At 48.2% G+C, this 23,099-nt stretch overlaps 1 protein-coding gene across 3 annotated transcripts in view; it reads left to right on the forward strand.

Annotated features, from left to right (window-relative positions):
• The window catches only part of SMARCB1 (SWI/SNF related, matrix associated, actin dependent regulator of chromatin, subfamily b, member 1), a 34,230-nt gene that overhangs the window by 6,931 nt on the left and 4,200 nt on the right, over nt 1-23,099 (forward strand). For all 3 annotated transcript variants that reach the window (XM_042963001.1, XM_042963002.1, XM_042963003.1), the window contains exons 4-7: nt 2,691-2,828; nt 4,999-5,126; nt 12,272-12,438; nt 19,100-19,290. In XM_042963001.1, coding sequence (XP_042818935.1) covers nt 2,691-2,828; nt 4,999-5,126; nt 12,272-12,438; nt 19,100-19,290 — 624 coding nt within the window. The remainder of the gene's footprint in view (nt 1-2,690; nt 2,829-4,998; nt 5,127-12,271; nt 12,439-19,099; nt 19,291-23,099) is intronic.

Raw genomic sequence — 23,099 nt, forward strand, 5'->3', positions numbered from 1 at the left:
GTGCTCTGCAGATTCCTCTTTCCCCAAGGGATGCGGTAAGAACATAAGGATGGCTAGACTTTCCTAGGGAAGTGGCAGAAGGAAGTGATGTACATATGGCTGGGGCTTTCAAGTCTGCACATGTCAGCCAGGAACCTTTTATGGGGCAATAAACACTTCTTGATGATCGTGTCATATGAAGAACAGCTGACGCAGGAGAGTACTGTTACCCCAGAGGTCAAAACTACATTGCCAGTTGGGCATTGAGGTTCGCGAGAAGCTGCTTTCATGGGCTCTGTGCTCAGGAAGCGCCTTCCCACTGCCCAGTCAGCCCCACAGGAGGACCAGCACCTCCCCTCCTCATCACTGGACAGGCTAGGCAGAGGCTGGATGTCCCCCTCCCTTGGGCAGACCTACTTGTAGCAGAAGAAAGGTTGAATTATGTGACCCAGATTCTCGGATTTGGTGTATGACATACTCACTGTGTCTGACAGAACTTGCACTCTACTTGAGATAGTTACCTGACAGAGGTTTGGCAGAATAGCCCAGGCCTGGTTATGAACTAGATCACTACAGAGATAGGGCAGGAGTTTTTAGGGTGGAGGGGGAGCCTCAGTGCCAGCTTTAGGAGGCTCAGAAAAGAGGTGGCAGTCTAGACCTTAGGTTCCCAGATATGGGCCCAGCTACATTGGCATCACACATGGAAGTTGTAAAGAACCCATATTCCTGGGCTCAGAAAAGAGGTGGTGGTCTAGATCTGAGGCTCAGAAAAGAGGTGGTGGTCTAGACCTGAGGTTCCCAAATATGGGCCCAGCTACATTGGTATCACACATGGAAGTTATAAAGAACCCATTTTCCTGGGTCCTCTCCAGAGACAGGAGTCCCTTGGTCTAGGTGGAGCTCAGAGCTTTCCTACTTGAAATTTCGCACTCTGAGGGAGTCTGCAGCCAGGATTCAAAACCACTGGCCCAGTAGCTCTAAGCCCTGCCCAGATTAGTTCCAAGTTCCTCCTTTTCCCAGGCCTCTGGTATTGGTAAAGCTGGTCATAAGATCTGAGCAAGACTTGGGTACAGGAGACTTGATTGAGTCCCAGCATTTACAGTTTGGTACTGTAAATCTCTCCCTGCCCCCACCCTCAGTCAAGGGGTGCTCTGGGACCACAGCATCTGAGGTGCAAGTGGTCACAGCTTTAATTTTTTTTTTTTTTAATGTTTATTTATCTTAGAGAGCGAGTGAGTGGGGGAGGGCAAAGAGAGAAGGAGACACAGAATCTGAAGCAGGCTCCAAGCTCTGAGCTGTCAGCACAGACACAGGGCTTGAACTCATGGACTGCGAGATCATGACCTGAGCCAAAGTTGGACACTCAACTGACAGCCACCCAGGCACCCCAGTGGTTCCAGCTTTAGAAGAGAAAAGAGTCAAAGAGCCTGGGGCCTGGGCAGGTCATGGCCACTGCTTCTGGTCCTCACCACCACATGGAGAGAATGACTGCAAGCCACATCTCCTCATCCCTTCTGTGAGGACAGTGAGGGAAGGGAAATTGAGTGGTTGCTGTCACATCCTTTAAACTGTAGCAAACAGTTATGGAAGGAGATGTGGTACAGGTGTTGGGGATGTAAAAGTGAATGACACACAGCTGCTGCCCTTACAATGCTCAGACTTGTTAGGGAAGGCAGCGTCCGAGGATGATAAAATGATGTGCAGAGCATAGTGGGAACCCGAGCGCTTGCCTTTCAAAGCCAGCACTGGAGCTTCAGATTAAAAAAGCCTTTTGGGGGGTGCCTGGGTGGCTTGGTCAGGAGAGCATGTGACTCTTGATCTCAGGCTTGTAAGTTCGAGCCCCATGTTGGGTGCAGAGATTACTCAAAAATAGAAATCTTTAAAATAAAAAAGCCTTTTGGTATTTTCCTAGTAGTAAAAGCAACCTGTAATTTGGACAGAAGAGTGAACCCTTGATGGTATGTGGGTTACTTAAACTACTTTGAGCCTCACTTTCTAGAAAGTTTTTACTAACCCAGCTTCTCATACCCTACTGGTCTGGACCCCTGCAAGGCAGAAGCATTATTGAAGTGTTATACTCTGGCTGGCCCATATATCTAAAAGAATGGTCTGATCTTGTCTCTCCCTTCTTCAAAGTCCTTGGGGACTCCCAGCTGCCTGCTGAGTACAGTCATTTCTCATGGAGCACACCTGCCCCTAATCGGGACCCTCTCCATGTCCACCTCTCCAGCCCTAGTTGAGGCAACAATCTATCCGTGCTTCCTCTCTTCTGCCGGCCATGCACTTCCTGAAACACCCTCCCCATTCCAGTTGTTCCCCTACCCCCATCCCTAGTGAGCCCCAACTCCATGCTTAAGGCTCTACTCCAGGGTCTGCTCCTCTGGGAAGCTGCTTCCTTGTGCACATTCTCCGCAAGAAGGGAGAGTGCATTCATGGAGTCATGCCTGGCACATAGCATGTTACACTGTGACTTGTGCACTGGGCTGGGGGCTGCTCTGCTGTGTTGGGGTCCCCTCTGTACCCTTCCCCTAGCCTGGGTGCCTGTGAATGGGTGCCAGTGGGCGCCTGAGGAGTAGACACGTACAGAGTCTAGGGTGCGTAGTGCTCACCACCGGCGGGGGTGCAGTGGGCATCCATTGACCATGACTTAGAGTCTGATGGCCAGTATCGGGCTCCTAGACTGAGCAGGGGCATTTCTCACGTCTCTCCAGGGAACAGAAAGCCAAGAGGAACAGCCAATGGGTGCCCACCCTGCCCAATAGCTCCCACCATCTGGATGCTGTGCCCTGCTCCACGACCATCAACAGGAACCGCATGGGCCGGGACAAGAAGAGAACCTTCCCTCTGTGGTGAGCACGCCTCACCCTCCACTGATTCTGCCTCAGTCCTCAAACATGTTTTAGCCTCTTCCTCTCCTCTGCCTTGACCTTGTGTTTCCTAAAACACGCTGCCTTCTTGAAACTGTTCCCCCTTGGCTTCTAGGACAGCTGGTTTCTGGCTTGCTTCAGTTCCGAGCTCTGCCTGCTTTAGTGTCCCTGCTGTCTCCTGTTTCCCAGTGTCTCCAGTGCTCCTGGAAGCACTGGAGATCTTATCTTGTGGTTTCAAACGCCATCCCACTGAGACCCCACCGTTAGTTCCCTGTGGCTGCTGGAGCAGATCACCACAAATGGGGGGCTTAAAACAACACAAATCTATTTCTCACCGTTCTGGGACCAGGAGTTTCCGTGCAGCAAAATCAAGGTGTTGGCCAGACCCCACTCCCTCTGGAGGCTCTCGTGGTGGGGCAGCGGGACAAGCTGTTCCCACCTCTTCTGGCTTCTGGTGGCTGCCGGCATTCTGTGGCTTGTGGCTGCATTACCAGCATGTGCCTCAGTGGCCACACGGGCTCCTCCTGTGTGTGTGAAACTGCCCTTCTCTTAAAGGACGCTTGTGTTGTGGTTTAGGGCTACTTGCATAATCTCCTCCTAAGATCCCTAATTACATCTGCAAAGTTCCCTCCCTCCCTTTTGCCATATAATGGTCACAGGCTCCAGGGATTAGGACTAGATATCTTTTGGGGGGCATTTTTCAAGTTCCCACCCCACTATCATCTCTGCAGCCTAGCCTCACCCCTACACGCTGTCCTCAGGTATCTCACACACTGCTTACAGATTCCTCCATCCTGGGACATAGTAATCCCATCCTTCCTGCGCTCAGGCCAAAACCCCATGACTCTTCCTCCTTCTCCAGCCACAGAACTGGTCTCAGCAAATTCCTACCTTCTCAGCCTTCCACGTGTCCAGAGTTGGACCACCCTTGGCCAGCTCCTCCTAAGATGTGGGCCCCCTCACCCAGGGCAGATGGCTCCTCTCCTGGACGCAGGTCTTCCAGATACCCCGTCACATGCCCACCAGGGCTGGAGTCCGTGTAGTGGCCCCTCCTCTCTGGCCTAATCCCCTGCCACTGTCACTCTGCATCAGTCATGTGAACCTCTTCTCTGCTTTCAGAGCCACCCAGAACACCCAGAAGCTTCTGCCTTTATAGTTCCCTCTGCCGAGAGCTCACTCCTTACCAACATCCGCATGACTGACCCCTTTTCGCTCTTCCCTCCCTTCCCTCCCTTCCTTCCCTTCCTTCCCTTCCTTCCCTTCCTTCCCTTCCTTCCCTTCCTTCCCTTCCTTCCCTTCCTTCCCTTCCTTCCCTTCCTTCCCATCCCTGGCTGACTGTCACTTCTCAGAGCTGCCTCCCCTTTGGTAGAATGGCTGCTCCTGTCTCTGGCACTCCTGTCCCTTTCCCTGTCCATGTTTCCTAGAGCATTGGTGTCTGGCATGCAGTGTGCTTTCCTTGTTTGTCATCTGTGTCCCTCCCAAGAGTAATTCTCAGCCTGCTTTATTCCACTGACACCTTTAGGGTCCCCTTGCCCTCCAACGTTCCCTCCATCTCTTCCCCGGCGTCTTCCTTCTTTGTCTTCCTAAAATACAGATATGACCACGGGACTGCCTTGCCCTGGGTTCTCCTGGGGCTCCCTCATGGGAGAGGCTGGATCCTGTAGCCCAAGATGGAGAAGTGTGGGCACTGGGACACCCATGCTACTCCCCGCCCCCACAGTCTGCACCCCATCTTCTGTGCTCTGGCTGTGCTTCCTCAATAGTTCCTCACCTCTCCTGCACCCCTTGGCTTTTGCTCAAGTATTTCCTCTTCTGGAGATACCTTTTCTTTCCTAGTTACCAGTGAAAGTTCTACCTGCTTTGGGGCTTAAATCTTCCTCTTAGGGTATGTCTAGGTCATATCCCACTGCCTAAGGCTGCAACTCCCTCTCCCTTCCCTGTGTGTCCTTGAAGTATGGAGCACTGCCTCTGTGACCCCAGGACCCCTGCTTGCCTCATCTCTGCTGTCTCAGCCCTTAGCTGACAAGTCCCCATAAAAAGTGGGCTTTTCCCCTTCGGCCAGGTTTGCAGTGACAGGCGGTGCAGGGAGGGAAGCCCTGAGCATGGAGACCCATGGCACTCCTGGCTGACTGTGCTGCCTCTTCACTTCCAGCTTTGATGACCACGACCCAGCTGTGATCCATGAGAATGCCTCCCAGCCTGAAGTGCTGGTCCCTATCCGGCTGGACATGGAGATCGACGGGCAGAAGCTGCGAGATGCCTTTACTTGGAACATGAATGGTACGTGGGAAGCTGGGCTCTGCATGGCCCAGGCCCAGCTGCTGTGTGAACAGACCTTTTTCTTGCCTGTTGCCTGCTGTGCTGGATCCTGGACTCTAGGTTCAAATCCTGCTTCTGCCACCGTTTCCTGTGGGCTGAGCCCGTGAACCTCAGGTTCCTCCCTCCCCCAGTGAGATTGGGGGGTCAGGGGTCAGCCGTGATGCAGGCTGTCGGTCCACAGAGCTCGATAATGACCTTGATGCTGCTCAGACCAGTTCTGCTGCCTGACCGCCTGCACACCACCCTTCAGCCCTGCCCACCCCTCTGGCCTCTCACGGTACCGCGTGTGCAGGCTTGTCCCTTGTCATCCCCATGAGGTCTGCCCTCACTCTCTGCTCTTCCTCTTTTTGTCCTCGCTCTGTAAGTCCCAGGTCAGATGGTTGCTCTTCCCTGGTTCCCAGAGTCCGAGCGTGACTCTGCAAATGAACCAGAGAAAGCACAGGAGACGTTCACCATAACACTTAGTTCTTATCCCATCTAGGAAAGAGGACTGTATGAGTGTTTATTGTTTCTTTTTTGTTTTCTTGAATCTTTCAGGCTTTTTACAACACATTATTTATATTCAGACCAAAACCAAATAACAACACCCCAAAGAGTATCATTTTTAAGTGAAGAAAAGTTTAGAATTCCCAGAACCTCACTGCTCCTAATAGTTTTTTTGCCAGTCACTTCCACATGCAGATGTATTTAACAGAGTTGTAATTGTAGTGCAAATACAGTTTTTCTTCACTTGTAAGTGTCTTCCTGTTTTCCTTGGTTTTCATAATTGGTGCACAATTTTCTGTTGAGTTGTGGTGCCTTAGTTTACTAGAACTCCTTCTGCTATTAGATGTTTCCATGGCAGAAAACATAACGACTTACAGCTTGTTTCTCCCACAGGGGATTTCCTCAGGGAGGAACGTGTGTGGTTGTTGATACGTGGTTGCCTTAAGCTTTCTGGAAGGATTAGGCTACTTCCTTTGGTCATCTCCTGGCACTTGGTGTGCCAGGCCTGAGTCCAAGGGCCTCTGCCGAGCCCTGGGAATGAGGCCTGAGAGCCGAGTGTCTGTCCTCCAGGGTTGACAGGTTAGCTGGCGAGAGAGGATGTGGCCAAAGGGAGATGTGGTGAGGGGTTTCCAGGAGGTTGTATTGAGTGTAGATAGGGCAGGTGTGGTGGTGATACTCCCAACTCGGGCACAGGACAGCTCATGAGTGCCAGGCCATGGCCAGTGCTGTACATCCCCTATTATACCACTCTGTGCTTAATCTCAGCAGGCCTGTGTTATAGTTAATTCCTCTCTCTCTCTCTCTCTCTCTCTCTCTCTCCATTTCAACCCCTTAGGTCAGGGATCTTGTTTTTTATTGCTGCTTTTCTTAAGGCATTTGGCACAGAACCTGGCCATAGATCATAACATAGGAATTTAGTTGTTCAGATTGACTCATGTGTATTACCTTGTTACTTGCCTTTCAATAACACATAAAAAGCCCCAACTATTTATTTAAACTTCCACCCTATTCCAGAAGGAGTAAGGCATCTTACATGAGAACTCTTGGTACAAAAGAATAAAGCAAATGCAAAAGGTGTGGTTAGGAAGAATTGGGTGAAGGGGAAAATGGAACAAGAAGATACAAAATGAAGTGAGTGCTCTGGTTCATACTCACAGTTCAGTGGGCATACGTTGCTAGGGGAGGGCATGATGCTCGGCCCTTTAGAACCAGGCAGAGACAGGATGATCAGTTCTGCAGTTCTCAGCGTGGTCAAGGTGAGCAGCCACTGGTGGCTCAGAAGCAGCATAATCACACATAGCATTTGAATTAGAGAGAAGCTTTCCCCCTGACCCTCAAGAAGTGGACACAGTATAATGCAGTGAAGACCTGCATCTGTCCAGGAACTCTGCCATGAGCTTCTCCAAGCTGTTCCCCAAAGGAGACCTTACATAACATTCCATATCCCAGTAAGTGTAATTTGGTCCAGACACTTGGAGAACCAAAATAATTTTGTTCTGTGAACTCTTCCTTAGTGGTATTTATGTGATTCTTGGGGTGCCTGGGTGGCTCAGTTGGTTAAGCATCCAGCTCTTGATTTTGGCTCAGGTCATGATCTCATGGGTTCATGCATTTGAGCCCCACATTGGGCTCCACGCTGACAGTGTGGAACCAGCTTGAGATTCTCTCTCTCCCTCTCTCTCTGTCCCTCCCATGCTTGTGGGTGCTCTCTTTCTCTCTCTCTCTCTCTCTCTCTCTCTCTCTCTCTCAAAATAAATAAACTTTACGGGCTGTGATTCTTAACTGGTGGTTAGGAAGCCACACCCCTGGCATGGTAGTTAAAAGCACATGTTCAAAATTGCTGGTGATTTTCATAGTCCTACCTAATTTACTTTGAAATTTCAAGTAACCTTAAAGGTGAGTGTGAGACTCTTTATCACAAAGGGTCCTAAAAATGTTGAGCAGCATGAACGAACTACATGTCCTTCAGAACCAGGACATTCTTCATAACCAGGATTTGTCTCCAACCAGCTTTTGGTAGGTATCAGTTAACAGTGAGTTCAAGGTTATCTTAGAAGGACATGAAAGAGAGTTTATCTGAGTTGCTGGTGAATTATAGCATCATTTGTCTCAATAGCTAGCCTCCTTGGGCTGTGTTAAAATTCTCCAGGAAGAACGAGCTGCTGAACAAGGACACATCGATGCCAGCTTGGCCCCAATGGGGGCAAGGGAATCCCAGAGCAGGGCCAGGAACTGCATCAGGAAAAGGGGTGGAATCTGCTCCTGCACACAGGCCAAGGGTGATCAGGGCCCTGCTGGTTAACACTACAGGGCATGGCTACAGGAAGCAGGTTCTAGAGATATATATCCACATGTTCACTTTGGATGCTTAAAAACCCCAAATGACAGATGCAAGAAGCTGAGTGGATCTCAGCAGTATAAACCCAAAGAAGTCCATGCCAAGATGAATCCTAGTTAAACTTCCCAAAACTAACACAAAAGATCTTGAGAGCTGAGAAAAATAACACCTGACTTCTAGAGAAAGACCTGGAATAACTGCTGATTTCTCATCCGAAACCATGGAGGCTGGAGGACATGGCACATGGTTTTTCAAGCACTGAAAAAAAAGAACTGCCAATCTCGAATCTTACACCCAGTAAAAATATCCTTCAGAAATGAAGGGGAAATCCTCAGATGATGGAATACTGTCACCTGTAGACCTAACCTAAAAGAAGGGAGATGATAAAAGAAGAAACTTTGGAACATCAGGAAGAAAGAATATGATAAACAAAACTATATGGGTAAATACAATAAGCTTTCTTTCTCCTTTTAAGTTTTCTAAATTATGCTCAGCAGTTGAAGCAAACCTGATAATGCTGTCTGATGTGGTTTTAAATGTATGCAGAGGAAATATCTTACTATGTTTGAGAAGTCAGCTTTCTGTACTTCACTTGAATTGGTGAAAATATATATACATGGACCTGAATGAAAGTATCACATACCAAAAATTTTAAGATATAGTTAAAGTAGTGCAGTTTGTAGTATCAATTTGTAAAGTAGGGTAATTTGTAGCATCAGTGTTTATATTAGAAAAGTAGAAAAGTCTCAAGTCTGTAATCTAAGCTCCCACCTCAAGAATTGAGAAAAAAAGCAAAATGAAGCCAAGCAGAAGGCAGGACATAATAGAGCAGAAGTCAGTGAAATTGAAACTAGAAAATGATGGAGAAAATTAATGAAAACACAGCTGATACTTTGAAAAGATCAGTAAGGGGGTGCCTGGCTGGCTTAGTTGGTGGAGCATGTGACTCTTGATATCAGGGTTGTGGATTTGAGCTCCATGTTGGGTGTAGAGATTACTTAAAAGTAAAAAAGAAAGATCAGTAAAATTGATAAACCTAGCAAGATTGACAACAAAAGACAAACAAAAATGATCAAATTCAGTAACGAAATGGGCTATCACTACAGACCCTGCAGATATTGAAAGGGAGTATTACAAAAGCTCTACCCACATAAATTTGAGAATTTAGACAAAGTGGATCAATTTCTTGTAAAAAACAAGCTACCACAATTCACTCAATATCAAATAGATAGTTTGAGTTGTCCTATCACTACTGAGAAATATGATTCATAGTTTAAAACCTCCCCAAAAGGAAATCTCCAGGCACAGGTGGTGTCTCTGGAGAATTTTACCAAACATTTAAAAAAGAATTAGTATATTGGGGCGCCTGGGTGGCTCAGTCGGTTGAGCGGCCGACTTCGGCTCAGGTCATGATCTCACGGTCCGTGAGTTCAAGCCCCGCGTCGGGCTCTGTGCTGACAGCTTGGAGCCTGGAGCCTATTTCGGATTCTGTGTCTCCCTCTCTCTGACCCTCCCCCATTCATGCTCTGTCTCTCTCTGTCTCAAAAATAAATAAACGTTAAAAAAAAATTAAAAAAAAAAAAAAGAATTAATATAAATTCTCTTGCAGTCTTCTCCAGAAAATACAAGAGGGAACACTTCCCAGTAACATTTTACAAAGCTAGAATTACCTTGATCTCAAAACTAAAGACAGTACAGAAAAAGTAAACTATAGACCAATATCCCAAATGATTATAGACACAAAAGTCCTTAATAAAACGTTAGCAAACAGAACTAGATATAAAAAGAATTATACACCACGACCCAAGTGGGGTTTGTTATTCCAGGGATGGATATCTAGTTCAATATTTGAAGATTGATCAATGTAATCCACTATATTAACAGACTAAAGAAGACAAGACAGATATCAGTTGATGCAGAAAAAGCATTTAACAGAGGCACCTGGCTGGCTCAGTCATTAGAGCATACAACTCTTTTTTGTTTGTTTTTTAATTTTTTTTTTTTAATCTTTATTTGCTTTTGAGAGAGTGTGAGCAGGGGAGGAACAGAGAGACAGGGAGACACAGAATCTGAAGCAGGCTCCAGGCTCTGAGCTGTCCGCAGAAAGCCCGATGTGGGGCTTGAACTCACGAACCGTAAGATCATGACCTGAGCTGAAGTTGGACGCTTAACTGACTTAGCCACCCAGGTGCCCCTAGAGAATACAGCTCTTGATGTCAGGGTTGTGAGTTCAAGTGCCGCATTGGGTAGAGAGCCTACCTAATTAAAAAAAAAAAAAAAAAAAAAAGCACTTAAAACATTTATTCTTGGTTAAAAACTCAAGAAAAATGGGAATCGAGGGAAACTGCTTCAACTTAATAAAGAGCATCTGAAAAATATCCTATGTCTAACATTTATTTAATGGTGAGAGACTGAATGTTTTCTGCCTATGATAAGGCAAAGATACCTGCTCTTATCACTCTTGTTCAGCTTAGTGTTGGAAATATTAGCCAGAGCAGTAGGGCAAGAAAATTAAATAAAAAACATACAGATCAGAAAGAAATTAAACTGTCCCTATTTGTAGATGACATGACTGTCTGCATAGAAAATCTCAAGAGATCTACAAAAAACCCTGCTAGCACTAAGAGTTCAGCAGGGTCACAGGATACAAGATAAACATGCAAAAATCAATTGTATTTCTATGTACTGTTGGTGAACATATGGACATTCAGAAATACATTACCATTTACAATCACTCAATAAGAAAAGGAATACTTTGGTGTAAATCTGACAAACATGTTCAGGACTTATATGCCCAAAACTACAAAATACCAATAAAAGTAATTAAAGATCTCAATACCATGTTCATGGATTAGAATACTCAAGATGTCAATTGATATACAAGTTTAATGCAATTCCTGTGAATATTTCAGCAAGGCTTTTTGTACATATAGACAAAATTACCTAAAATTTATATGGAGGGGCACCTGGGTGCCTTAGTCAGTTAAGCATCAGACTCTTGATTTTGGCTCAGGTCCTGATCTCTCAGTTGGTGCATTCAACCCCACATCTGGTTCTGCATGGACAGTGCAGAGCCTGCTTGGGATTCTCTCTCCTTCCCTGCCCCTGCCCTACTTGTGCTCTCGCTCTCAAAATAAACTTAAAAAATATTTTAAAAAATAACATTTATATAGAAAGGCAAAGGAACTAGAATAACTAAAGCAATTTTGAAAAAGAAGGACAAAGGAGGAATCACCCTCCCCAATCTTGTCTTCATATATAGCTACAGTAATCAAGGCTGCATATTAATCCACAGTTCTCTCAAAATAAAAAGTTTAATATAAGAAAATGCTTTGCACAGTGTACTCGTAGGGTGCTTCATAGGACACTTCAGCTTCATGCTGCGCTCTCCAAAATTATACTTGGCTTGCTGTATGAGTTATTGATCATAGGCTGGTTGAGTGTTCTGGGTCTGTCCTGATGGTATTGTTAGGATGGCTGGTCTCTAGCCCTTCTGGGCCAGTGAGGAAATATGGGGTCAGTTGTTGAGCAGACCTGGTTCTTGATGACAAAATCATGCTATGTGCTAATGAAGTGATTCATCCTTGGCCACTGCCTTGTCTGGCTCATCCCAGAAGTGGTGCATGGTCATTAGAGTTTGGGTTACAACAACAGGGCAGAACAGAGAGAAAACATTTGACCACATGGGACCTTCTTGTAATCTGGCCAGTTGCAGATGGTCCCTACAAGTTCACACCTGCTGTGGCTACATTTCCAGGAGGCAGGGTCCATTACACACCTGCATGTCTGTTATGTGTGTGTTGCCTGGAGAGTCAGAAACAGAGGAAGGGTCTGTGAAAAGCCACAGAGCAGCCTAATATCTCTGAGGGATTTTTTTATTGGTGAGGAAGTGGCAGATGGTTGTGTGCCCGTGGGACACTGACTTTAAAGTGATTTATCTGGAAGGAAGCTGTTATTTTTCTCGGGCTTCCATAACAAAGTACCAGACTGGATGGCTTAAACAACAGAAATCCATTTCCTCTTAGTTTTGGTGTCTAGAAGTTCCAGATCAAGGTGTCAGAGGATGTGTGTGTGGATGAGGGCCAGGAGGGGGTGGTGCTCATCCTGTGCTTCCTCCTGCAACCCCATGTTGGGGAGGGCCACCCTCAGTTGTCATTCTCTTCATCCTCAACTTTGTCAGGGAGGTCTAGCAGAGGAGGAAGGGGATGGGAGGTTGGGGCCAAACATGGTGAGGTCAGGTCCTGCAATCAGTTAGCAATTCCTGTCCTTCTCCTGATTTCAGAGAAGCTGATGACTCCTGAGATGTTTTCAGAAATCCTCTGTGATGACCTGGATTTGAACCCTCTGACATTTGTGCCAGCCATCGCCTCTGCCATCAGGCAGCAGATAGAGTCCTACCCCACAGACAGCATCTTGGAGGACCAGTCAGACCAGCGTGTCATCATTAAGGTAGGCAGCTCCTGGGTGGGCCATAGGGTGCTGAGAGTACACTGAGGCCTTAGTCAAAGCCTGTCTTTCGGGTCCATGCTGTGGTATCAGACTTCTGGAAAACCATCTTTTGGGTAGCTCGTGGCTCTTTACCCCAGGAAAAGTATGGGCTGATTTCTTGGAGGAAGGTCTCATATTCTGCATGTCTCCAGGGCACCACCAGGCATTGAACAGAGCCCAGGTGGTGCTCCAGAGGAGATTATGCCAGCTGCCAGGCAGAGCAGGGAAGCCCATAGTGAGAGGAACAGTGGTGCCACACTCTTCCTGTGGACTGGCTGGGCCAAGCACACCTCATACCATGTAGTAACCTGCCTCAGGGCTGGGGGGAGATGCTGCCTTGCCTGTTGTGTTACAGGTGAAGAGGTTGCCACATGGAGAGGTGAGGTCACCTGCCCCCAACTGCCCAGCTGAGAAGTGAGTGCTGAGATTTGGGCCCAGGCCTGCCTGCCTCAGAGCCTGCTTGGTGTGAAGTGGTATCTCATTGTGGGTTTGATTTGCATTTCCCTGTTGATTAGTGACGTTGATTAGTATCTTTCAGGTGCCTGTTGGTCAGTTGTAGATCTTTGGAGAAATGTGTGTTCAAGTTCTTTGCCTTTTTTCAGTCAGATTTTTTGTTCTTTTGTTGTTGAGTTTTATGAGTTCTTTGTATATTCTAGTTATCAATCCCTTATTATACAGGTGATTTGCAAATATTTTCTCCCATTCTTTGCGTTTTTACTCATTTGATAGCGTCCTTTGCTGCATAAAAGTTTTCATTTTGATAAAGTCTGCTTTGTCTTTTCATTTGTGCCCTTGGTCTCCTATCTAAGAACTCATTGCCAAATCCAATGGCATGAAGCTTTTTTCCTGTTTTAATAGTTTTATAGTTTTATCTCTTATATTTGGGTCTTTCATCCATTTTGAGTTAGGCAAGGGTCCAACTTCATTCTTCTGTGTGTGTGGATAGCCTGTTTTCTAGCACCATCTGTGGAAAGGACTATCCTTTCTACATTGAATGGTCTTAGCACCCTTGTTGAAAATTATATGCCTGTATTTTTGAGTTTATTTCTGAGCTTTCTATTCTATTGGTCTATATGTCTTTTTATGTCAGTACCACACTGTGTTGATTACTGTAGCTTTGCAAAAAGTTCTGAAATGGTTCGAACCCACGAACCATGAGATCATGACCTGAGTCAAGTCAGACACTTAACCGGCTGAGCCACCCAGGCACCCCTTTCAAGATTGTTTTGACTGTTCAGATTCTATTTAAGTTTAGGATAGATTTTTATTCTGTTTCTGCAAGAAACATTGTTGAGATTTTGATAAGGATTACAATGAATTTGTAAATTTTTTTGGATAGTCTTGGCATCTAAATTATACTTAGTCTTGGGGCACCTGGGTGGCTCAGTCAGTTAAGTGTCTGACTCTTGATTTCGGCTCAGTCATGATCTCATAGTTGGTGAGTTTGAGCCACATCTTGGGCTTCATGCTAACAGTGTAGACAGAGCCTGCTTGGGATTCTATCTCTCTTTCCCTCTCTCTCTTTCCCTCTCTCTCTGCCCCTCCCCCGTGCTGTCACTCTCTCTCTTCTCTCAAAATAAATAAACAAACTTAAAAAGGTAATACTACATAATAATAATAATACAATATAATAATAATAATATTTTGTAGTATTATTTCTTTAATTTCTTTGAGCAGTGTTTTATAGTTTTCATTGTACAAATTTTTCACCTCTTTGGTTAATTTGTAAGTATTTTATTCTTTTTAATGCTATTATAAATTAAATTTTTAAAAAATTAAAAAAAATTTTTTTTAATCTTTATTTATTTTTGAGAGAGAGACGGAGTGTGAGCAGGGGAGGAGCAGAGAGAGAGGGAGACACAGCATCCAAAGCAGGCTCCAGGCCCTGAGCTGTCAGCACAGAGCCCGATGCAGGGCTTGAACTCATGAACCGTGAGATCATGACCTGAGCTGAAGTCAGATGCTGAACCGACTGAGCCACCCAGGCGCCCCTTAAAAATTATTTTGTTTATTTATCTTGGTTTTTTTTGAGAGAGAGAGAGAGCATGTGCACACATGCACAAGCCGGGGAGGGGCGGGGAGAAGGAGAGACAGAATCCCAAGTAGGCTCCGCACTGTCAGTGCAGAGCCCAATTTGGGGCTTGAACTCAGGAACCATGAGATCATGACCTAGGCCAAGATCAAGGGCCAGACGCTTAACCGACTGCACCACCCAGGCGCCCCAAATGAAATTGTTTTCTTAAATTTTTTTTCACATTTTTTATTGTGTATGGAAACGCAGCTGATTGTGTGTTGACTTTGTATCTTGCTGCTCTGCTGAACTTATTCGTTCTAACAGTTTTTTTGTGTAATCTTCAGGGTTTTCTATGTATAAGGTTATATCATCTGTGAGTAGAGATAACTTTACTTTTTCTTTTCCAATTTGGATACCTTTTATTTCTTTTTCTTACCTAATTCCTCTGGCTAGAAATTCCAGTACTGTGTTGAATAGAAGTGGCAAGAGCAGGCATCCTTGGCTAGTTCCTGATTTTAGAGGAAAATGTTTCAGCTTTCACTATTGAGTATAATGTTCACTGTTAGTTTTTTATATATGGATTTATTAGGTTGAAGTAGTTTCTTTCTTTTTGTCGTTGTTGACTGTTTTTATCACAAAAGAATGTTGAATTTTGCCAAATGCTTTTTCTGCGTTGAGATGATGATGTGATTTTTGTTTTTCAATCTGTTAATATGGTTTATTACATTGATAAATTTTTGTATTGAACTATCTTTGCATTGCTAAAATAAATCCCACTTGGTCATGGTATATAATTCTTTTAATATGCCACTGAATTCAGTTTGCTAGTGTTTTGAAGATTTTTACATCAGTGTTCATAAGGAATATTGATCTATAGTTTTCCTTTTTTTGTAGTATTTGGCTTAGATACCAGGGCGGTAAATTATGAAGTGTTCCCTCCTCTTCAGTTTTTTGGCAGAGTTCGAAAAGGATTGGTGTTAGTTCTTCTCTTGGTGCTTGGTAGAATTCACCAGTGAAGCCATCGGGTCCAGGACTTTTCTTTGTGGGGAAGATTTTGTTTATTCATTCAGTCTCCTTACTAGTTAATTTCGTTCGTTCGTTCCTTCCTTCCTTCCTTCCTTCCTTCCTTCCTCCCTTCCTGCCTTCCTCCCTTCCTTTTCCTTCCTTCCTTCCTTTGTTCCGTGGAGCTTGAACTTGTGACCTGAAGATCAAGAGTCTCATGCTGTACTGACTGAGCCAGCCAGGTGCCCCACTAGTTAATTTCTTTTGAGAGAAATACAAATCTGTTTTTCTTAACCCATTTTAGTTTCATATTATGGCCAACTAACAGGAAAAGGGCATGGGGCATCTGGGTGGCTCAGTCAGCTGAATGTCTGACTTCAGCTCAGGTCATGATCTTGGTGTTTGTGAGTTCTAGCCCTGCATAGGGCTCGATGCTGTCAGCTTGGAGCCCATTTCAGATCCTCTGTCCACCTGCCCCCTGTGCTCTGCCCCTTCCCTGCTTGCATGCCTATGCTCGCTCTCTCTCTCTCTCTCTCTCTCTCTCAAAAATAAACATTAAAAAACAAAAAAAGATAAAAGGCATAATTGAGAAAGAAGGGGAACTTCATAGGAGAGAAATGGAGGGCAATGGGAGCCTTACCTGCTTTCTCATGCATAGCCTGTCCCCTCTAAAGGATGGCCCTGAGAACTCTGCTCTGTGCTGTGTCTTTGTCCTGTTAACTGTGGTGGGGATGTGGCCTTATGGGGTTAGCCACACCCACCAACATGCTTCCAAATGGATGGGGTTGGCCACAGGCAGGGTCCTCATGAGACTGACCAGTTAGCATCCCTGACATTTTTCTCAGAATTTTTCTTTTTCTTTCTTTCTTTTTTTTTTTTTCTTTCTTTCTTTCTTTCTTTCTTTCTTTCTTTCTTTCTTTCTTTCTTTCTTTCTTCCTTCCTTTCCTTTCCTTTCCTTTCCTTTCCTTTCCTTTTTCCTTTCCTTTTTCCTTTCCTTTTTCCTTTCCTTTCCTTTCCTTTCCTTTCCTTTCCTTTCCTTTCCTTTCCATTCCATTCCATTCCATTCCATTCCATTCCATTCCATTCCATTCTGACAGGGCTTCTGAGCAGCCATAAAGAAAGTGGTCAGGCAGTTGAAAACCTGTCTGGGGTTGCCACCATCTCTCCTGACCAGAGGCTTTCTTGGTGACTAGACACTTGTCAGCTGTTGGCCCCTTTAAGCCCTCCATCCCATCTGTAATCCCCACTGTGGGACGGTGTCAGCTGGTAGGTAGGCTTTGGGAGACCACCCCCAGGTTGGGTTCCCTGCCCGGTTCTGGCGTGAGGTCTCGCTGGCACCGAAGTCTGACACGGCTGGCCCAGGGAAGCTTTGCTGCCGTGGGACAGTGGTGTGTTTATCAGGCCAGAGCCCTCATGGGCATTGTGACCTAGGGGACAGCACCCATCTTGTAAGTGAGGAAACTGAAGGTCACACCCAAGGTTTTGGTCAAGAGGACTCAAGGAGAGTTGGGTACTTCTTTGAGGATATTCTTCCTTGTATGGCTCCTGGGACACGGTGGAGGACAGGAATCTTTGCCATGATGGCATCTGAGGAGTGTCTGTCTTCACAGAGCTGTGCCTTAGCATGGAGTGGCCACTTAATAGATGTTCTTGGGGTCTCTGGGACTATAGCTCAGATCTGGCTGCCTTTACAGGGGCACCTGGCCTGGGTTGACTCTCTTCAGCTTCAGGGGTTTGGGGAGGACTCAGTGCTTCTCCTAAGTCTAGCTGTCAGGCTCTATGGGGCTGGCAGACTTCTGTGAAGGTGTGTGTGGTGATACGGGTTGCGGCTGGGGAGCCTGGCCCCTGTGCTGCATGCCTACTCAGGAGTCCTGGCCCTGTCTCATCTCTGCACCTCCTCAGGGTCCAGCCACTCCTGTCCTCACCACCCCACCATCCCTACAGCTAGATGGCTACCTCCAGTAAGGGTCCCAGTGGCAGCCAGTGTCTCTTCTGTGCTCCAAACAGGGCTTCCAGATCCCTCTCTGGAAGCTGGAGGCCTTAGGACGGCCTCAGGCCCAACTTTGCTCAGGACCCTTCTCTCCGAGGAGCCACATGGCCTTCTCTCTCTGCCCATGCAGTTCTTCCTAAAATGCTGCCTCCCCGGGAGGCCTTCTTGGGCCTCCTGGCTAACGTGGCCACCTCTGTACTTTCTCTTCCTCCCTTCATTTTCTTCTTAGGACTTGGTGACGTATGACATATACCATGCATTCACATATTTAACTTGCTTAGGTGTCTCTCCCCAGCTGGAACATCCTCCACGAAGATGGTTTTTTGTCTGTCATACCCACCATTGCATTCCCTGTGCCTCTCCGTGATAAGCACACAATCTGTATTTTTTTTAATAGACGCAAGCATTAATGACCAGTTGGCAGGGGACAGGCAACCCAGTCCACACGGTGGCTAAGATATGGCACCAGGCATGCCAGGTATGGCACCTGGGGCAGGGTTTGCCGGGCCTGGGTATGGATGGCTACACCTGTTGGTCCTGTTTGTTTCTTTTTGATGTTTTTCTGTGGGCTGACTGCTGCATCATGTCTTTCTGGTCCTAGCGTGCCCTTGGGGCTCAGTGGGCATTCGTTTCCTGTGAGGGGAAGGGACAGCTCTTCCAGCTCCATTCTGTAAACCATCATTCATTGCCCAGCGTGAGCAGAACACAGAAATGGGAAAGGACCCAGGCTCATTGGCAGTGAGTGGAAGGTGGTATACAGGGTCCAAAGGTGCAGAGCTTCATGAATGGGGACAGGGAGTAGGGTCCCATGCTTCTTTGAAGGCAGTGGAAAGGCCCCAGTGGCTGTGAGCCCTGAGCAGTGGCCACCCTGATTTTTGTCTTGAAGAGCTGAGCACTCAGGGACAGTAGGGTGAATGAGCAGTACTGTGGCCTGGAGTACTACTGAGCAGTAGAATGAGCAGTACTGCTCACCTAGAGAGCAGTGAGGGGTGGTCCCAGTAGGAGGAGTCTCGTGGATACAGTGCCCCAGGACACAGCCAGACCCTCAAGAGTCCTTCCTGTGTGTCTCAGTGATGCCCAGTTTCAGAGCAGGCCTGCTCATCTGTGGGGTGAGGAGTAAAGATGGTGATTCTGAGTGCAGGTGTAAGTGGGGAGCCCTGGGGCACAGGCTAGGTTCTGTCTTGGTCTGGGTGCTGCACAGGCGGGGCCTGGACCCTCTTCTGGCTGTAGTTTACATGTCAGCAGGATATCTGCTGGGTGCGTGGTGGGCAGAGTTGGCTGTGGGCCTCTGCTGCCCACCCAGGCTTTGCCTGCACCTTGTGGGCTATTCAGGTGGAGTGTGCATCTAATGTGAGATGGGTAGCTGTGCCAGGCCTTGAGCCAGAGCCCCTTGTGGCAGGAGGCCACCCAGGAGGTGCGTGGTGTCATCTCCAATTTCTGGATGGGGACCTGTGGCCAGAAGGACAAGGCCAGCCCCAGTTCTCAGCTAGTAAGTTGTGGGCAGGGTCCAGCCCGGCCTGGTGGCTCCCTAGTAGGCTGTCTCATCTCCTTGAGGCCTCTCCAGGTAGGGTACGGTTCTGACTCCTTTAACTTGTGTTCTTTGGTTCTTGTCCCAGCTGAATATCCATGTGGGAAACATTTCGCTGGTGGACCAGTTTGAGTGGGACATGTCAGAGAAGGAGAACTCACCAGAGAAATTTGCCCTGAAGCTGTGCTCAGAGCTGGGGCTGGGCGGGGAGTTTGTCACCACCATCGCGTACAGCATTCGGGGACAGCTGAGCTGGCATCAGAAGACCTATGCCTTCAGGTAGGATCCCAGACAAGCCCCGCCCTCCTTTGTAAACCTGTTTTGGGGAAAAGACGTCTCCCTGTGTGTGGTTATGCCTTCGGGTCTGTCTGGAGCCCAGAAAAACGGTCTGGCCATGGGCAGCCGCAGCCAGCTCAGTGGCAACTTGTTGTCTTGTTCCTCCCTCCTCCTGTGTCTCAGTGGTAGGACTCCCCACCCTTATCATGGTGGGGGTGACTCTGAGGAGGTGGTTTATCTGCCCCCTCCGTCCTCCAGCACCCCCACCCCCTGCCTGGGACCATCCTCTGTTGCCGAAAGCCCCTCCACACCTCCACCCTGCCGCCACCTCTGTATTCTCCCAGACTTTTCCCTCTCTCAGGGTTGGGTCACCCACCCCAGGGTTTGTCATCTGATGGACTTGCCTTCTGTCTCAAACAAGAGCTGCTCCAAACAGCCCTCCCCAGCTTGTAAGAGTCAGGAGACCTCCAGCAGTTTTCTTTTTTACTGTTGCATCTTGCCAGTCAGAGACTTGTTGGTGAGCACCCATTTGGACTGGACCCCTGTATAGGGTGCCGCAGAAGATAAAGAGCCACATCCAGGCTGCCTGTGAAGGTGGGAGTATAAACAGAACATTCCAGACCGGTATCCTGTGGGTGGACCAGGGTACAGGGGCTCCCAGAGAGGCAGACATGGCTTTCCTATTGGTGGTGGCCCCACAGTGCAAAGTGTGGGCCTAGTAGGAGGTGGGGGGCGGTGGACGTGAACTGATAGTAGAGCTTGCCCGCCTCAGGACTGTTCCACCATAACTGGCCCTGTTCCCTGTGCTCCTTTTCCTCTTGGGAAAGTACAGTCTGGGGGTGGCGCTGAGTATCCCTGCATCAAAACAGGATGTTCGGATTTATTCCGGTCATCAAACTGTCATCGTCTACATTTGGCGATCGTTACTCAAGGACCGCAGCTTAAAATGGCACATGAGGAGCAAGTACGAAGGTCTTTTTGCAAAGATAGGACAGTTAATGGAGCTCGTGAGTATGTTTGTGTCTCAACTGGTTTTCCCAGAAATCCCAGGAGACTGCTTTCTTGCTGCTTCCTGTAAATCTGAGCAAGAGAGAAGGAATGACCGTACACCCTCAGGGCTTGAGGTCCCGGCCCTGGGAAACCACTGGGTTCTGTGGGGATCCAAGCACCGCCCGCTCCAGGCATCTGGTCTGAGATGTCACATATGTCACCTTCCCGGAACCTCCCAGTGGCCCTACCAACCGGGTAGTCCTGCTTCACAGACAGAGCCCAGGCCCTGGGAGGAGGTGTCAGTGAGCTGTGATGTAGTGTCTGGGTCCTTGAGAGCCCTGCTGGAGGTGTGGCCATGCACGTCCATTCATGCTGTACTTGAGCCAAGGCCGACAGGTCTGAAGACCTGCCTGGGGTGGCCCCGCTCCCTGGAATGCTCCTGGAGGTGGGAAGTGGTGATGTTGTACAGGTCATGAGAGTGAGTACCCCAGGTACCTGAGCCCTCAGATGCTGGTTGAGCCTGAATCCATGTTCTGACTGGCAGATGGTGTGTGTGGAGTAGGGAGTATTCCTGCTGCAGGACCCTGAGGGTGTTGGCCATGTGGCAGCATCCCTCCTGCTCTGACCCCTGGGTGACCCGAGTGTCATCCTAAAACTCTTGTCAAGCTTCAGGCTGTACCCCCTGGGAACTCTGGTGGTGGCAGATCAGGACTTATAGCAGATCCCCTCCACCTCATCTCAGGAGCCAGTTAATGAATTCCGTTTGGTGGACAGGGAGCATCACAGACCTCTATCCTGCTGCAGTCTGTAGTGCTGAGTGTGCAGGTTTCATGTCCTTGGGATTGAAGGCAGGGCGGCTTACTGGGGACCAGGGTGGGCACACATCCCCTCCACAGCAGCCCAGGCCAGCCAGGTTGGAGGGGCACAGCCTGCCTGGGATCTGGGAGGCAGCCCAGTGCCTCTTTTGCATCGGGACAGCTGCTTGTGTTTTCCCAGCTGACCAAGCCTCTTGAGCTCCTCAGGCTAGGTCTGGCCCATTGTGTGTGCTGTGTGTGGTCTGGGCAGCTGGATGCTGTGGATAGAGCTTGCAAGACCGGAAGGGGAGGTTAGGGTCAGAGGCTGGCTTATTGTGGACTCCATCATTCAGGGGACAGAACTATGGCCTTCTAAGGCAAGCAGGGAAGGGGATTGGAACTTATGTCTCCTGACCCTGACCCACATTCTTACCATAGCACCACACCATCCCTTGGGAGCTCTCTTAACTCTCCCTGGGGAGACCAGTGTCAGCCCTTCTCTCTGGGTTGCTGCCTGGGGGAGGTAGAGTGGGCTGCCATGTCCCCACGGCCAGGGGCCACTTGGTCCATGGAGAGCCAGACCAGGGGCCCCCACCTGATCTCTACTGCACACAAGACTTGACACCTGCTGAGTCACATGACTCCTTAAAAGGGACTTTAAATTTTGGACCTCTGTCATCCCATGTTGTAGATGCTCTGAATCCCTGCAGGCCAGTCCTGTCTGTCTCCCCCTCACCAGACCTAGCCCAGTGTCTGGCTGCAGTGCTTGGTGATGGTGGTGTTGTGTCCATGGTGGAGCAGGGCGTGCTGCTGGTCACAGGACATTTGTGGGGGGTGGGGGTGGGGGCAGAATGCCCACAAACTAGTCAGGGGAGTGAAGGCAGGCTGCTTCCTTTCAGCAGTGGGACGGGCAGGCCTGACGTGGGCAAGCCTGGGGGGACACGCATGTGACAAACAGATTGGGGGCCCCAAGCTTCTAGAGGACAGAGCTGACCCAGAGTGACAGTGAGTGACAGGAGGGGGACAGAGCTCTGCCAGGGGAAGGACCTGGGCTGAGCAAAACATGTGGGAGTGTCAGACATTGACCCAAACCTGTGAGCTGCTACCTGGTTGGAAAGTTGCATCAGTAGACTTACTGGCACCTCCTGCAGGCCAGCCCTGTGCCTGAGGCTGGGGACACAGAGAAGAAACATCTAGCAGAGTGCACTGGAGGCTGCAGGCGCGAGGAGGGGAGCCGCGGGTAGGAGGCATAGAACCTGGGGTGAGGTGGCCGGGCAGGGTGCTGACTGGGAGGAAGCTGGAGATGGGCAGAGGGTCAGAGAGCCTGGTGGCTGGGATAGGTGGGGGACAGGGAGACAGTGTCACTGGCACATATCAGGGTTGGGAGACACCAGGGTCATTTTGGACTGGTTGACCATGAGCCACAGAGGTTACTCCTGGAACTCTGCCCTCTTGACGGCAGCAGGGTTTGCTTGCTTGCTTGTCTGTTTTTATAACAGCTGCATTGAGCTATAATGCAAATACTGTACAGTTCACCCATCTAGAGTGTGCCGTTCCTTGGTTTTCAGCATCCACAGAGTGGTGCCATCACACCATCACAATTTTACAACATTTCCATCACCCCAAAGGAAGCCTCACACCCTTTAGCAGCTGCTGCTGTGCCCCTCAAGTCTCCCAGCCCTGGGCAACTACTAATCTACTTGCTATCAACTTGCCTGTTGTGGATACTCTGTATAAATCGAATCATGTAATACATGCTCTTTTGTGGCTCATTTCTTAGTATCATTATTTCTGTGTGGCAGCCTGTATGGGAGCTTCATTCCTGTTTATGGCGGAGTACAGTGCCGTCATACACATGTGCCATATTGTGTTTACCCAGTCATCGGTTGACAGACAGTCGGGTGGTTGACACTTCTGGGCGGTGGAGAGTGGCACTGCTGTGAGCATTCATGTCCCAAGTGTTTGTTTAAACATCCATTTTCGGTTCTCTTAGGTAGATCGTAGGAGAGGAATTGCTGGATCACGTGG

Source organism: Panthera tigris, chromosome D3 (genome assembly GCF_018350195.1).
Source record: "Panthera tigris isolate Pti1 chromosome D3, P.tigris_Pti1_mat1.1, whole genome shotgun sequence".
Lineage (NCBI taxonomy): Eukaryota > Metazoa > Chordata > Mammalia > Carnivora > Felidae > Panthera > Panthera tigris.